The following is a 17,812-nucleotide window of genomic DNA, read 5'->3' as shown; positions in this document are numbered from 1 at the left end:
AGATAAAAAAACGTTTCTGCAACGGGTTTCTTTTCCCGGGAAATCTTGATCCATCGTCATTGTTGCCAGGAGGTCCCGTTGTCCTATTGGTTTGCGGTTTCAGGAGGTGCGATAATCTCCTGGCGTGGCGCGAGTTGTTTGCAAACCTTTATGAGCTAAAATCTCGCATTTGATTTTAAGAGGAATACAACCACTTTGAGCGAATTTATAGGGTATATCGATTTGACCGATTTTCGTCAAATTTCGCCACAACATTTCAGAAATAATGACAAACAAAAGTGTGTCGGTAAATTTTGATATTTGAAATATTTGTCCCGTGATGTCCATTTACGCAATGAGCCTCGCATATTTTAGCTACTCCAACTATAGATGCCGATATCTAGAAAACCAATCAGAATATCAAAAAAACTTGGTACACTTTTGTTGATTGATGCCTTGTGAGGCAGTTTGAGTGCAGGAAAGGTGCAAGCTCAGTTGATGTTTCCACAGGGTCCATGTGTCCTTAACATGTATCAACGCGATATTCTGTTACGGCATCATAAAATAAGTGTCCATTAATACGGAACACGGTCTCCAGCAAATCAGCTTTACAGTCTGGTCAAGACGCATAGGCTAAGTTAGGAGCTGAATGCGTAATTCCTTCTCTCGAAAAGGTGCCACCATAAAGACAAACGAGAACAAAGAAGACAAAGCTTGCATTCCTGAGAAATGCTTCATTAAAAATCGCATGAAAATGTACTATTTTAAGAAAACTGTTGTTAACGTTGATAACGCAAATCTTCTATTTGACGACCATAGAAACTCTGGAATCTTTTATATATATATATTTTGTATTTTATTCTTTTTTTCAGCGGCATAGAATAAATTAAAAAAAAACTACACAATATCACATTAAGAAGAAATTTGAACAAAACAGTCCGGGAAAGTACAAATCACAGGTTATTTGCAAATCCCTAAAAAGTGTAGCAGGTTGAAACGTACTAAGAGTAATAAATAAAAATAACTCTTGCTTTAATTAAAAATATTTTTTTACGTTTACCTTATTTAATTAGCCGGTTATGACTTAATAGCGTAACAGGGATTTTTTTAAGGCTGTCTTAACATTTCTGCTTTAGCGCTAAGAAAATTTTTCCACATACATAAAGCGACTGCTACTGTCTTTTCCTATAACGATCGTTTTTCATTTTTGCGTGATCTAAAATACTCTGCAATGAAACCTTTCCTGTTGTTTGTCAAGTCCGTTTCAAATTTTATCCACATTCGATTTCCGGTTGATACGAACTCGTGCGAAGATTGAGTCGACGTCTGACCGCAAGCTCGTCCCAGTAGTGGCGCGGTGTTGTTAGTTCCGTCGCGGATGATGACGTAATCGTATCCACAGAGCTTCTCGTTTTCAACGTCAAACTGCTTGAATCGCAAACGAATAATATATCCAGGCCGAGTAGTCAGCCGCCATGAACACCGGAGGTTTGATTTGTAATTGTCGCTGCCATAACTTGGATGAGAGAAGAACTGACGTTTGTTATTTGATACGTGAAGATTTGCACTGCACACTACAAAGAAAAAAAGAACAATATGAAAACAAAAGAAAAGAAATAAGAAGTAGAACGAGTTTTCTAAAATTGATGAGATTATCCTCCTAATTATGGAAATGAAAAGAAAGCAAAGCATTTTTGTAGATACCTAAATCGCTCTATGAACTTGGATATATTGGTTGAATGTTCCGTAAGGCTGTAATATGTTAAGGAGAAAATGTATAAAGATGGCAAAGTAGGGCCGGGGAACTAAAAGCGAGCTAAACGGCCGTAGATCAGCCTTGAAAACTGACAAGGTGAAAATGAAAAAACGATGAAGCAAAATAAATTTGTTTCTATTCAAAGCTAGTTCAGATTTTCGGGTCAAGAAAGTGACCGTTCATCTGTTTCAAATCTTAATGTTTCCCCTTTCGGGGAACAGAGATATTTCGAAATATTTTAAGAAGGCTCACTGTGCGAACTTGGACTACTTGAAGGGGAAAACGAAGAACTCGGTAAGAGAGCCCTAAGAGAAAGGATGAGACGAAACAGCGAACTTAACCCACGTATATAAATTCAGGTTATAGGAAATAAAACCCAGGCCCCACGAAAGAATTTCTGCCGAAGAATTTAAATACAACGACTGACCTGCAGTATACTGTGCTCTGAACCCTGTGTGGCTGATCAATTTATCCGAGTGAAATTTCACCAACATTTTATGAGCTCTGGAAAAATGAATATCTGCAGAAATTCTCCTTCCGCAATATCGGCCCAGGCTCACGGCTTGTTGGCCAGTACCCGAGAACACTTCTACGTAGTCAAGAGAGCAGTTCTCATGATATTCAATGTCGATTTCCTAGTAAAGTAAGTCGAAGATGCTTTTATTAGGTAAATCATACGGTTTAGAGGAGACTGGTAATGAAAGGCTTAAACTACGGTGCGGCGGTTTAGTTCGGTTGCGTCTTACTTTTTTTTTTTTTTCGTCATATGGTGATTGAGTGAATTTATGTTATCAAAGGATAAATTAATTACTTCATCAAGGAAACAGGCAACAGCAAAGTGAAAAAAACTTCAGTCTTAAAAACGCTAAGGGCTGGCTATTCGATTGAAGTCAAACTTTGGCGCGGATATTAGACCATCAACTGAATTCGATATTTCTTTATGGGCTGGTTGTTTAAGTGAAGTAAAAAATATCTTTCCAGTGCAAGCTGTAAGTCCTCTCAACAATAAAAAAATCAATAAAAGAATAATTACTACAAAGGCACTCTCAAATAGCAAAATATAAGCGAACACATAAAAACCTCGACAGGAACAAAAATATGCTTGATTTAAACGATTACTGAAATGCAAGATTGTTTACGAGGCGGTTTCTGTAAACAACAAGAAAAGTAAGTAATTGGTTCTACCGTAAACATTTATTTTGCGGTAGAATCCAAAGCCATATGCATTTTAGCATTCACTCTTAAACAATAAATATACTATACGTTGAAGGTAAGCTGTATGTGACTTCCTGGTGGGACAACAATTTTCCACGTACAATCTCTGTTTGATTGGTAAGATCCTGGGTAATTCGGAGATGTTATTTCACCAGATAAGGCTGTCAGAGCACCACCACAGCCATTTACTTTAAAAAAAGCAAATCAATTTATTAAGTAAAGAAAAATTTTCAAGAAATGTGTTACTCCTTTCGTTACAAGCATCGGACAAAGAAAAACGTGAGTTATGGCCATTTATGCGCCAATCAGTTCAAAATCAAGATCAAGTCTCAACTTCTCCCCTCCCCCCCCTCTTTGACCGTCGTGCGTACCCGGGGGAGGGGGGGGGGTGGGATTTGAACCTGACCTGGCTGGAGTGGGAAATCTGAACCGGAAATGTCAAGTCTTTCCAACGGAATACAAGTGTTATATATTTCAATATGGAAGCGTTTAGGCATTTGAACACAAATTTTGGTCCCGGAGAGAAAATCGAACATACCAATCTTCAGATTGAAACCTTGAAACTAAAATTTCGCTCTCCGCTGCTCCCCTAATGATGACCTTCAAAGAACTCAGAGGTGGAGTAGGTTCATTTGTGACAAGTGTGTGAGGATCAGCGATGTAGAGATATCATAAAGTAAGAAGAATAAAAAGATAGGTAATTGTGATTGTAGAAAAAAAAACAGAAGTTTGTTTCGTTTAGCCTCCAGTAAGGGACGAAGATGAAAAGCTGAGTTTTCCATTAGCGCTCTGACCACAGGCCTTCGGGATGTGCGGTCCGATGCTTTTCTACTGAGCTGCGGCAAGGGGAGCCCAATAGCATTATAGGTTACATACTAGATTCATATGTTGAAAACAATATTTGTAACTTTCAATTTAGCGATATAGATGAAATGATATTTCTAAAAAAACCTCGTTTTATTTAGTTGTAAAAGACGCTTGAGTTCCGACAAGCCACCCGGCCTAAATGATTCCCACTTTACCAATAGGAATGGAAAAGTCAGGGACAGGTCTCAAACAGTTATCACCTTCTTTACAGCTATGCTTGTCCTTCTGAAGAACAAACCCTTCTCTGCAGGAACAGATGTAACTGCCAGCTGTGTTCATACATTTATCCTGGCATCCACCGTTGTTATTTTGACATTCGTCTTTATCTTAAAGGGAAAAAAGGAAAACTCTGATACTTCTTTTTGAAAAAAAAGTATTAATCTTAAGGATTCACATGGGATTCAGCAGAGGGGACTGCAATAGGCTATGCTGGATCGAGTAATGTACTTCAGATTCGCCGAGTGTCCATGACGAACAAAAACAACTGAAGAACATAGAGTAACACGAATTTTAAGGCAATCTTCCGAGCTGAGTGAAAAATGAGTGATTCACTTCGTCCCCATATAAAGCCTCCAAGTAAATTGGAACAACTACCTCTCGATTGTTCAAGAGCGTATGAGGTCCTTATACTGATCTTCATTCTGCCTCAGTTACCTGCATAATACACAGCAGAGAATCCAGCCCGAGATTGAGAGTGATCTGACTCGAACTCCACCCACATGAGGTTTGAAGAGCTGGTCACTGTTTGAGGAATCTTTCCACCACAAAACGTTCCAAGAACCTGATCGTTCTTATCTTTTACTTTGACGTAATCGTACTGGCAAACCTGAATAATTAAGCAGTGAGGCATAAAGCTTTGCTATATGGCAAAAATCGAAAAGTTAAAACATGGCAATAAGAGGAGGAAAAACACTCGCCTCTTATTCCGATAGTGTTCTACAAATTTCGGTGTGATGGAAACACTTACAGAGTCTTACGATACATTCACCTTTGAATTTCCTATAACGAAGTTTATTGGACTGTGTATATCTTTTGTACAGGTCATGGTTCAAGCTCAGAAGCAAAGTATAATCAAATATTCAGGGTAGGATTGTCGTAGATGACAAGAACTAAAACATATAAGATTCTAGAACCACTTTGACCACGCTGGAGAGTGCAATTTGAATTCAAAGTTAATTTTATCACACTATTTAGAAAATACAAATATCCTGGGGTATTCCTATACCGTTAATAAGCATCATACGTTTCTCGGTTGTTGATTCCAGACGAAATTTAAAATTTTTTTCTGAAAAACTATACAAACTTACTCCATTTCCAGTTCCCTCCAATTGAAACTTGTCAAACTTCAGTGATATCTTTTGTCCTTCGGGTCCCATGATTTTCCAAAGGCAGCGTTTATTCTTGGGATAGTTACCGGGGTAGCTTGGTGACGTTATGTTTCCGTTAGGAGCCCTTAGTGTTCCTCCACAGGCACCTGTGTAAATCGTCATTTAGAATTAGAGACGTTAACGCACTCAAAAACACACGCAGTGTTTGTGAGTGTGATGAATTGAAGAAGAATTACTTAGCCCTTCTACTGAAATTTACCCGGACTCGTTATTCGCTATGCCAGTAAAATGGCAACAGATCTTACTCCAGCTCACATCCCTCTCGAAAAATCCCATTCTATCGTCGCACGGGACTGGACATTGGTCAAGAGTCGTCGTTAGGTAGTTATAACCTTGGAATATTCAGAGACATATGCAGCAGCAAAAGAGTCATTCGTGCCCCGGTAAAAGAATGCAAGCATTAATTTTGAATTCAAATCTTCAAGACCATATGAATGCTTGAGCCAAATTAACGTATGGGCGTTTCTAACAAAAATTGTGATACCAACAGCGTTCTTTTCTATTCCCTGCTCCTTGCAATATTGTTTGCTCCCCCTACCTTCGCAATCTTTGTTATTCGACCTCAGCTCGTAACCAGGGTCACATGAACAACGGTGGCCACCAATGGTATCCACACAGATTTGTTGGCATCCGCCATTGTTGGTTTTACACTCGTTCGTCTCTGAAAAATAACATATTACATCTTAATCATCGTAATACTGGCTCTAAGATCCTCCAGTATAACTCACATTCCTTGTTCAGCTCCAGCGGGCAAGATGAACCAATCTTTAATGGAATGGTGACGAATTATATCACGACTCATTAGAGTGCAGAGTTAAATTTCCGTACCTAGCCTCATATGAGGGTTAAGTTTAATGCTTTTTTTTTCGTTCTTTCTCTCTGTGTTCTCTTAGAGTAATCTTTCGGCCGACATAACTATTAAGCCATTTTCTACTCTCAGAATTTTCAAAAAGCGCATCTTAAAAAACCCCTTCCTTCCCACAATGTCTAATAACTGTAACAACCAGTTTCCATTCAGCTCCCATAACTAAAACTTAAACAGATTGTCAGATACTCCTGTATCTAAAGTAGTCGCAGCCTCCGGTATCATTCGGCATAACCGATCAAAAACGTTCCAGATCGCGCTCTTATGGCAACCACATCAAAAAACAAACAATAGCTTACCTGAGAAAAAGTTCAAGTAGAAGCCAGGTTTATTTACGGTTCCATCTGAAGAGAACTGAATTGTCACCTGACTGGAATTGCTCCTCAGCTCCTGAGGAATTTTTTTCCCACAGTATCGTCCTAGTAAGGACGAGGAGTCCTCAGGTCCGTCTTTTATTTGAAGATAATCATACAGACACTCGCTATGGCTCTCGATATCGAAAGCAATAAAGCGAATTCCAACTCTAAAATGCTGAGAAATAATTATTCACAAAAGCTCTTGTTAAGTTATATGATCACGAATCAGGCCCATAAACTTGCATGTGAAACAATGGAGGAGTTCGTAAAAGCATATATGCATAGCTGATCCCAACAGTATGTGGGATACGTGTCTCATATGACCCTGGTAACGACTGAGCTCTCCATATGGAGTCCCTGTGGCGCAGTGGTAGAGCGATAGGGAGAGGAATCCGAAGGTTTCAGGTTCAATTCCACATGGAAGATCAGAATTTTTTATCTGAACCCCTCTCTAGACAAGAAGAAAAAACAAATTTTTACCCGTGATGCGCCTTTCGCGCTCTCCTCGCGCTCGCTTTTTCCTCCGCTCCCCCAAAAAGCGTAAAAAAAATGACACCCGTTTCGCAAGCTACGTTGTAGCTCACTTCCCCCAAGAAGCTAATTTGAAGACATTAAGTTGTTAAGGCATGTTTTAAACAGCTGTAGGGTATAAAAATGGACAGTTTTTCCGTTCGGCAGAAATAATGGATGACTGTCAGTATCTGAGCATCTGTGCACTTACATTGTGTACCCCTCCCCTAACCCAGTAACAGTCAACAGATAACAAGGTAGGGGAGGGGTAGGCGTGCAGTTGTTCAGATACTAACATTGACCCGCAGCGATCATACCGCTCGTCATTCCTTGTTATTCAAACGCAGGTAAATCATCACAAACTTACAAAACACAGACACCCCTGCAATAATGGTAAACATTTATAATCATGGTATCTGAACGTGTTACGAACCGCTGGCAAAGTAATTTTCCAAGTACACTTCTTGTTGTATGGATACCACTGCGGATACTTCGGTGACTGAATGGTTCCTTGAAGAGAAGTTATGTCACCACCACATACCGCTGCAAATAACGATGCAAATCATGCCTTAAAATAATAAATCCTACAAAAAACAGGTCTTTGTCTTATCGAGTCCTTTTCCTCCATCTTACCGCAAATACAAAATTTCTTCCCTTATTCTCTTCTTTTTCTTTTTTATTCCCTTTCGTAAGTCATTCCTATCTTTAAGTCATTCCTATCGTAAGTCATTCCTTTTTCTCCAGTCTGATTGCGCCCTTACTCTCACAGCGGTGCTCTTGCTACCGTAAGGTATACTCAGTAACACAGGATCCGTAATTACTTTTACACGCGGGCGCTAAGTGGCGACTGGTTTCTTCAGGTTTCTTCAATTACCACACGAATTTTTTCTTACCTTTGTAACTTGCCTTGAATCCTTGCTTTCCTACAACTTCAGACGACTGATACTTTATCCACAATCTATTCCCTGTAGACCATATTAAAGGTGGCACTCTCTTCCCACAATATCGACCAATCACAGGCGAAGACTTGGAATGACCGTCCCGAACCTCCACGTACTCGTCCCTGCATTTTCCTGAGCTTCTTCTGAGACTAAAGACGGTAAAATTAAGAGAGACTCGCTCCCCCGGCGTCACAGCAATGCGCCACACACATAACTTGTACTTCTGACTCTTGGGGAATCCAGGAGACGAAAACGTATCAGCGCGCTCATGTAGTGCTCTTCCACATTCTAATTGAATAATAGCAATGTACATTTTAAAGACAAATCCATATTACCGTGTAAGAAGTTTCTCAATAGTCAAATTGAATTACTTTATGCTCAAAAACAACTTGTCGCAGGTCTCGCGGCGTTACCTTAGAACGGTAAGCCCCAAAAGAAGGAAGAAGGCGTGCCGTCATGATCTTAAACTTGTTTAAGAAAATACCTTCCTTTCGCTCTCCTGGTAAAAACTGTGTTTATTTTGGTATAACGACCTCAGGGAGCCACTTCTGACATAGAGCGCACTAAGGTTGAGTGTCGTAAAATCAAAACTAAAGCAATCACAAAACCCAGTCAGAGCGAAAACATATCACAAGAGGCCAACGAGAACTTAGAGTAATTACGAGCCACCAAGAGTGCCTACTGCGAAGGAAAGAGCCGATAAGAGCGGAAACATAGTAGTAAAATCCAATTAGAACTTAAAGTAATAACGAGCGACCTAGAATGCGCACTGCGAAGGAAAATCGAGTTTCCGTCTATTTCCAGCGGGTGTCAGATCTTACATTGGAAATATATTTCTGTCAACTTCATGCAACGACTGTCTAAAAATGGACGTCATATTCCAGCAGGACTACGCTGATTGAGATTAATGAGAAGCTTGTGATACACGTTCATGTAATCTACCAACCTGGACAGCGGTACATTTTTTTAGTTTGTCTGATATCTCCAATACTGAGCTTTTCCCTTTGTCCAATTTCAGGGGTAAGATCCGTTTGTGAATTCTTTTTGGGCAAAATCGTTACTTGATGGCCTTCCCTCGCAAACGTGTATTTCCCGTAGTGCATGATGGATGCATAATCATAAGGCTCGTTCAAAGAATTTATTTCTGCGGAACTGAGTTTTAGAAAGTTATGTTCTTCACCTAAAAACAAAAAACAACAACAACAAAAATCGGTAAAAGGAAGAAAGGCAAACAAAGAAATTAAGAATTGTAAGTAAGAGAACGCAATGTAACAAAAACCATCACGAAAAACTCAACTGCTATTATTAATAGGTCTATTTTTGGAAATTCGTAGTTGTAAAATCAAAACCAAAATAATTAAAGCCATGACAACGATCGATCAAATCTTATAAAAATTTGCAAGGAAAGAAAGCAATGATGACACGCATATAAAAAGCCCTAGTAAAAAGGCGGAAAAGGCGAGTGATAAAGTCGCGATTGGTGTCAGTTTGCATGTGAATAGTGAAGAGATCGGAAGCTGTCCAAGGGGCGGATAACGCTATTCAATGGGTAAATCGCTATCCAGTGGATAATTGTTAATAAAACTTACTGTGCTATCTCCTGAATAGAAATTTATGGAGTGGATAGCGTTATCCACACTTTGAACTAACAGAGTTTGAGGCTCAATAATTGCTCCGATGCCATTACGTACCCGCGCCTCTTAATGAGAGTCTTAATGGGGGGATGGCTTTTACGGCTGACGGTTAAAACTATGGCCAATTTACGGCTAACGGTTAGTATCTTTCCATAGTAGTCACCAGAAATTTTGTTACTGTTTTGTTACCTCTTTTTTACGACTAACGGTTGAATTTTTTGGCGGTTTACGGCTATCGGTTAAACCCACTGAGACCCTTCTTAATGTGTACAAATCTTCGCAACCCAATGGGTAAACACGTCTATGGATTTCAATGTACTACTAACCTTTCTTTATATTCTCCCTGAAAATGTTAACAAAGTCAGCCCGATCAGGCCGCGTATGCTCGTGCCAGAACCCCACTGTGTGTCCAATCTCGTGCACCACTATGCCAAACTTGTCGCAATTCTTGCCAATAGAAATCCCTTGGCGCCCATTCCCCTTGCGTCCAACATACGAGCAGCAGCTGAGAAAAAAGAATGTTATTAGAAGGAACATAAAAGGTAGAAGATCCAAATTATTTTGGCATCTATAACATATATTGTAAAATAAATATATGTTGAAGTTTCGACTCTCCAATTTGGTTGTTCTCTCCTCTTTTTATAATTTTCAACGCTCCTTCATTTATGGTACCAATTGAACGCACTTCCTTTAAGGTAAGTGTTTCGCGTAGCTATTGCTAAGCAACGTCAGAGATTCTCCTGACGCAGATCTTGTCAACTTGTCTAATAAGCTTATGACAATAAAAGGCTACGAGTGGCGAGGGAAAAATTTGCCCGTTTCAACAATTTTTACCCATATCGATGAGGTGAACACTTAGTTTTGATTCCTCGTCCCTTGCGTGACTGTTGACTGAGTAATTTACAAAACACGATCGCAGAAAGCAAATACCAAATACTAACCCACAGCGTCCTTTATGGAAGTAAATATAGTCTTTCTCTGTCGTTCGCTCAATGAATGTTAAGCAAGTAGTGTTTTCCCAATGACGCATGGCTTGTAAGATAACCGCTCTCTGATCTCCTGTGGGAAGGGAAATACATGGACTTTCGTGATTTTGTTGATAAGACAGTAGATCGCATGATCAAATTAGAGATATGGTTCTAAACAGTACAGCCTCTTAACCCTGTAACTCCCACAAGTGTTTGGCATGTAATTTCTCCCTATAATATCCAAAAATTATCCAGCAAACAGGTATTGAGAAAACTCCAACTTATCACGTAGAAATTGTTATCTTGATCTAACACTAAATTCTCATAACTGATTAACAAGAAAATGTGTAGCATCTAGAGGGAGGAATTGACAATCAAATCTTGGGAGTTAAAGGGTTAAATTGAGGTATGTAGTCGAACCTTTCCACAACCAAAAAAGGTCACCTTTGGGAAAGGGCAGAGTACGCAGAGAACCGCAGTAGGGAGGTGGCCATTTTGGGAGGTGGGTTGTAATATTTCTCGAAGGGCAGAAGGTGAGGAATCTCACTCAGACTTTACCTATGCCAAAACAAGAGTTTTCCAGGGAAGATGCTGGAAAACTGCAGAAATCTAGGCATATAAGGAACTAAAACGTGCCTCCTCGTTCTTACCCGAACAACAGAGACGATCGGGTATTATGTCGGAAAAATCTGGAATGATGAAAACAGTTTACTTTGCGATCACCCGGCGGGATTCAGCTGCCTGCAATATACACTAGTCAAGAAAAAGTACGTTTCAATTTATGTCTAGACATCAATCAAGCTTTTATCCGGTTTAATTACAGAAGTATCAGAAAACTGGCGGACTTATAGCGATATTCAATATACCACATGGTGTTTCAACTACCCAAATTACGTCAAGAATTTCCAGAAAAATGTCACGATGACGTACTAAGTTGACTACTGCATTGTGCAATAGTGATTGAAAGCTTTTCCTTCACTTTTCCTTTACTTTTCCTTGACAGCCACAAATGTTCCTATTGAAAAATTCCTAAGTTTTCGTGAAGCATTCCGAGCTACAATTTTTTATTTTCACTCCCTCCTTGGAAAGCTTTGTTTATGTATGTTTGTTTGTTTTTAGGCACAACGCACGTGATCGGATTATTTAGCAAATCATGATGCAAAGACCTTGAACTTGAGACCTTGTACTTAGAGTTTGAGACTTATTATTAAAGGCTTAGTTTAAATCTTAATGTATCCATTCATTCGTTACACTTATGTTGACGGAATTTGGACACCAGCTTTTTTACCGCAAATATTTTGTCTTACAATTTTGTCTTACAATTTTGTCTATAAAAGCTCCGTATTTGTTTCACTCCCTGTCAATCGATGACAAATGATCATTAACTTAATATCACTAATTTAATTGTAGGAAATACTTCGCATAGCTATTTAAAGATAACGTCCCTGGTTTTTTAATAATAAATTATCGGATCAGTATTATCGTGCCTGAGAGGTGGCCTCTCCGAGATACGACGTGCTAATCTACTTACTATATGAAAAAGGCAAAAACAAGTATCCTTTTTTGTTGTTGCAAATTTCAACACCAAGATGAAATATCTGCCCGTCTCGCATCTACCACGCAGTATATGCGTGAAATACGCATTTAAAGACCTTGGAAAGAACCTACAGCTTGGTAACACAACGAGCACTCCATCAAAGAACCTGTCTTTCAAATTTCAACTTCATTTTGATTTCAAGATAAATTTTATAAATAAACTTTAGAAGAATTTCCGACACAAATGAATCTTCTAGAACGATAAAGCTAATCCTTTTGAGATCAATTTAGCTCAGAAAGCCATACACGCTCGGTCAGATATCATCAGAGCATTAACAGTTTCAAATCGGAAATGGCTACATAAATGTAAACCTTGGCGCAACGAATTAGTTTTTCTTATTCGCTTCAAAAGAACATAAGAACTCGGCCATATGAGCCTGTACTGAGAAGTACCCAAGTCGGTGCAACCCATGTAGCTTGTGAAACACTCTTTTCCGTTTCCTTTTATCCAAGCGAGAAAGCATGAACTATGCGAAAGTCACGCAGAGGCATGGAGCGAAAGTAAGCTAAAAATTAAGTGCGGTGGAAGGGGCCAGGAATTAGGGAGAAAAATCTTCTGCTGTCAATGCAATTATTCCCTTTCGTTTCTTTCCTGCGCGCGACTCCCGCACAGTAATCCCTATGCCCTCTTGGATAATCTCTTGGGAACGGAAAGACTTTTACACAAGCTACAACTTGCATCAACAGCGAAAAAATCATCTAAAATTTTTGATTTTTCAAATCATTTCTTGTGTAGTTCAATGTCCAGTGTCATTTTTAAAAGTTTTTTGAACATAACTTGAGAATATAATTTTTGAATTTTGAGAGGGCGAAAAGCTGGTTAACGATTATTAAAAGCTTAGCTCCGCTTTTTAAGTATGATGTGGAACGAGTACGGAATTTGAAAACTGTGGATCTAAAGTGTGCGATGATTGCAAGATCACTGGATTACTTGGAAGCCCGTGTTTAAGATATTACAAATTAATTGTTTAGAAGATTATGAACTAATCCGATTAAACCAGTTGTTTAACTCACTCCCAAACGAGAAGAATGACCAAGATTTCCACCTATACTGAAGTAACTGCCTATGGAGACCGACTTTTATTTACCTTAAATTCAAACGTAACTGCAATTTTCGAGTGTGCTAGAATTACCTCCAATCGCCAACATTTAAAGACACAAGGATGGAAGAGTCCGATTCGTAATCCGTAATGATTTTGTCGGGCTCTAAAGTACAGACAAGTCCATTCGACACCCTTAAAATTGCCAATAGACATCATTTTGATGTCAGATGTCATACAAATTGGCCTGTGCACTTATCATAACCGAACCAATTTGCAAAATCTGGGTTTCACTGAAAGCGATATGATCCATATCCATCTTTTCCCTCGGCTACTCATTCCATGGACTGCTACTTCTTTTCAGGAGTCTCTAATGAACATTATTTTGATGTCAGATGTCATTCTGGTAGGCCTATGAAGCTTTCATCGCCAAAACAATTTGCTAAAAACTATGCTTCAAAGAAATTGTTTATATCCTTTTGTACCCTGGTGTATCCTTTCCCATCGAATTTTACTCCTCTACGCGAGTGGCCAGTGGACACTATTTTGATGTCAGATGTAATATAAGCTAGCCTATGCACTTATCATCCCCAAAACAATTTGCAAAATCTTTGCCTCATTGCGAAGTCTGTATCCTTCTTTCTCCTCGTTCACCCCTTCCCATGTATGCATTATCATTCTTCTGCATAATTTTGTGAGTTTTATTGTTTAATTCCTGGCCAAGAATAAGTTTCTGCGAAAAGAATCTTTATAAAGTAATTGTTTGCGTCGTTTCAATAAATGCTGCCACCAAACTGCCAATCTGCCGCCAGGAAATTGCTGTCAGCGTTAAGTTACATTCTGTTGACCTGACCTTTTGATATTTCCGAAAAACAAAAGGAGAGATCTTACAACGGCTACGAATTCCTCTCGGAGGAACAATTCCTCGATTATCGCAAATGAAAATATTCATTGAATATGAAGCAAAGGGATTTGATATTAATTAAAGAGAGCTGAAGAAATTCTTTAACCCTTTAACTCCCATGAGTGACAAAAACAGAATTTCTCCTCACAATATCAATACAAAATCAATAAGACTAGATGAGAACCAAGAAAAGTATCAATCAGGGGATTATTAGTAGATCCAATACCAAATTCTCAAAAGCTTCATCAGAAGAACTGTATAGCAGACAGTAAGGAGAATCACTAATGAGATCTTGGGAGTCTAAGGGTTAAGACAGCCCTTTCCAAGGAATGGATCCTCGGGCCCAGCTGAAATGCTGCAATTGCAGCAGTAGGAGTAACGTTCCACCCTCGAAAACGTCCAAGACAAACCTTATTCCCGTAATTACTTCCTAAGCCGATAATGAACCACTCGCTTACATTTTAAACGGATAAAAAAATTAGCGCCGCCTCACAGATAATCAGATCACAATGTTGCCGGTTAGACTGTCACAAGATTGTTTTGGGTTTGCGCATACGAATTCCTAAAATAGGACCTTGTAAATTATTCTAGGATCGATTTCATTTCGTGACACGATAATGAATGTTTCCCTATGAATTATGTTTTTAAAACTTAAGCTCACATATTTTGTAGGAGCTTATGCTCATAAAATCGCCGATCAACCGTAAAGCTCAAAGCGAATCTGACGAGAGTGTGTTTCACCATGGCTCGTGAGGAACTCCCCTTCCGACGTCTCCTTCACATTATAGAATTGACGAAGGCAAATCAGAATTAGGTCCCGCGCAGCGCTAGGAAATAGATGTGAAAGCTACAAAATGGAACCTTTGATAAAAAGAACGAAAGGAAGACCGCTGTTCCATCCAGTAGAAAAGCGGATAGGTTTACGGGGAATACTATCAGAAGTCACAAGCACACCACACTATGTTTTCGTAGTGAATAATTGTTGACATGAGACGAACAAAATCCAAGAGAGTTATGAATAAAGCCTTAAAACAAATTGCATATCTAAATTACATCTTGGGCTGAATATGCCAATAAAGTTACATAAAATGTTAATGGACTCATTCGTAGTATTTTTCCGCCTTCATAGACCGTTTGAAGACGCTCTAAATGGCTCATGAAGGCGACTAAATTATACAAATGAGGGGATTAACTTTTCATTTTCATTAAAGTACTTTAGTTCCATTGTCGGCAAAACGTGGTGTAGTGGGGGTAGCGTGGCTCAATTCCTACTGTGATAATCTTACTAGCGTCGCTGAAACGTCAGTGACATAAGTAACCTACGCCTTGGGTATTCAATACAATCAATGGGAAAAGGCCACTTTGGGGTATTCGGCATTAACAGTTTTCATTGGGTCGTTGTTCCCTTTTTTACACGAAGATTTTTATGACTGGCCCACTTAGAAAGACATCCATGATCCTTTGGTTAGTGAACCCAATACACTGAAGGTATAGGACTCCAAATCAATATCAGAGACCCAGTTTTAACTTTGCAACAAGGAAAATTGTCAATAAACGATTGTTTCATTGGTTTGTCGTAATTTATAAAAATAATTATGCAATAGTTGTGTTAAACTAACTGATAGGAAATTAAATGTTTATGTTTACAAATGATAAAAAGTGACAAATTGATGGATTACGATAAAGAATTTTAACTGAATACTCTTTCTTCTAATGCCTTAAGCACTGAAAGACGATCCGCGCAAAACGCTTTCGAGAATGATCCTAATGACATCATTCATGAGTGAGGAAAGCTTAACGATAGGCATCCGCAAAATAAGTTAAACAAAAGGTTTTTACAGTAATTACAAATAAACTTCTTAAGGCCAGAGTCATCGGTAAAAAGGCAATACCTAAACGATATTTGCTTTTTAGTGAATCCTCCAAGAGAGCGCATTTTTTTGCCCAAGACTCCCTTGAAGTTAAGTGAAAATACACCCTGTTGGTGAAGGATTATTTTCCGATAACAGAAGGTCTATTTTCATGCATAAGGTCACTCAATGTGCAACACAAAAGTGAAACAATGAATTTGAACTTGAACTGGTGCCCCACATTTAGGGGATCGAACGAAGTATGACGCAGATTCGATCCGATTTTCTTACCTGTGTAAACACCGTCTGCTATCTCAAAAGGAATTACACCTTCTCGCCAAAGCCTCTTGTTGAATGCAGTCGCAGCCCTTTTCCTTCTGCTTTGACGCAAGTCCGCCTTAGAAACTGCAATATCACCCTGTACGATACCATCTGCAGGCATCAAATTAGGTATTAAGGCTTGTGTTAACTGAAGCGATAAAATCTGATGCAAATGATTGATGCATTTAGACAAAGGGAACCAGAGAGGGCTGAAGTACAGTACGCATCAGGACTTCGTTCAAGTAGTTTTCCCAATGAGGGAAAGAATTAAAAAATCTCGTCATTGTTCAGGAGACCGTGAAAGAAACGGGTTGAAAACAGCAGCCGGTTTAATCCGAAAAATTGCGGGAATGGCTTTGTTTAGTTACGACTATTAATCTGACAACTGAACTGATAGGAGCGATCAAGAGCGCACGCTGATACTCGTGTTTCTCACACGAGGAAAGATGGCTCGTTTGACAAAGAAAAGAAACGCAAGAAAAGGGAATTGACGACGAAACGTAGATAAAAAATCTTACCAGCCTTGCAAGGGTCGTAATCCTCGTCATCAGCTTGAACTACGGCGCCCTCAAAGGCCAGGAAAAACATCAGAAAAAGCAAACCAACGGACAGCATCGTTGTGTTTGGTCAACCGTCGGTTCGTCTAACGCTTGAACCAAAACAAACTAAGCCAAGAGGCAAATAATCCCAAATATCTTAAAGTATTTTAGCGGTGCGTCAGGAGTGGTGGGTTTTTTAGTTCGCTTTCAGTGGCACAAAGACCGCAGTCTCTCAACGGTGCCTCTCTCTCAACACCTTTACAAAAATACCTTACGTGGATTGTGCGAAATGTCAACCGATGATTTATAATTGTTCGTGTGGCTGAGCAATCAACTGTCGATCGTCAGGATCTCAAGGCCTTAAGTTCCATCAAATGCTGAACTTTGTTGGACAAATTTGTGAAAGGTTTAGGCCCGAGAAACAGACCGTGAAACCATTGTCAACGGTTTAAGCGTGAGAGCTGATTAGTTTCTCGATTGGCCCTAGCGCTCATAATTAAATGTCAAATGACGGATATTTAACACCTACTTTTCGTGATTTATGTCAGCCAATAAAACCTTTGTACGTAACACTTTCTTTGGACTTCTGCCGAGCTGTCCTCTTCTATCCTTTCCGCCCAGAATGTTAGCGTTTCTCTAGTCACAGGATTGCCTAACTTACATTAAAAGGAAATTTTGTTTCAGTTTAAGGGAAATAGCGACATTTGCGAGAGCCTTAATGAAATGATGCAACAGCAGGACGGCTGTCGGCACCCAGTTGAGAACACGTATCGCAAATAAGCCAGATTATTTTTAAGCACCGGATATTATTTGAGGACTTCCCTTTATTTGTTTTTGCCGTTTGAAAACGATCACGCCTCAAGTTGCACCATTCCACCGGTGTTTATTCAGCAACGAAAAATGTTAATCGCTTTGACTTGGGATCTGGCACCCCCCAATAAGCTGTACGGCTAGCAGAAGCTCATTGTACACCATGCGATCGGCAGAAAATTATAAATCATTTTTTATTTGGCGCAACTTTTGTATGAAAGCAGGAAATCACTTTTTGATATGGAACGTGTGATTTTGCCCCGCCATGTCCGG

General features: G+C 39.3%; 1 protein-coding gene across 1 annotated transcript; it reads right to left on the bottom strand.

Annotated features, from left to right (window-relative positions):
• Positions 1-838: 838 nt before the first annotated feature.
• LOC131795088 (tolloid-like protein 1) lies at positions 839-17,425 on the bottom strand. Its single transcript, XM_059112661.2, has 15 exons — positions 16,709-17,425; positions 16,161-16,301; positions 10,453-10,570; positions 9,838-10,016; positions 8,824-9,057; positions 7,830-8,165; positions 7,370-7,479; positions 6,370-6,601; positions 5,744-5,866; positions 5,125-5,291; positions 4,472-4,643; positions 4,018-4,143; positions 2,999-3,138; positions 2,163-2,370; positions 839-1,553 (listed from the first exon to the last, which is right to left on the bottom strand). The coding sequence occupies exons 1-15, from the start codon at positions 16,803-16,805 to the stop codon at positions 1,165-1,167; spliced, it is 2,772 nt and encodes a 923-aa protein (XP_058968644.1). The 5' UTR covers positions 16,806-17,425; the 3' UTR covers positions 839-1,164.
• Positions 17,426-17,812: the final 387 nt, after the last annotated feature.

This window comes from Pocillopora verrucosa, chromosome 14, assembly GCF_036669915.1.
Source record: "Pocillopora verrucosa isolate sample1 chromosome 14, ASM3666991v2, whole genome shotgun sequence".
Lineage (NCBI taxonomy): Eukaryota > Metazoa > Cnidaria > Anthozoa > Scleractinia > Pocilloporidae > Pocillopora > Pocillopora verrucosa.
The sequence above is the reverse complement of the archived record's forward strand: the minus strand, read 5'-3'. Positions and strand labels throughout refer to the sequence as shown.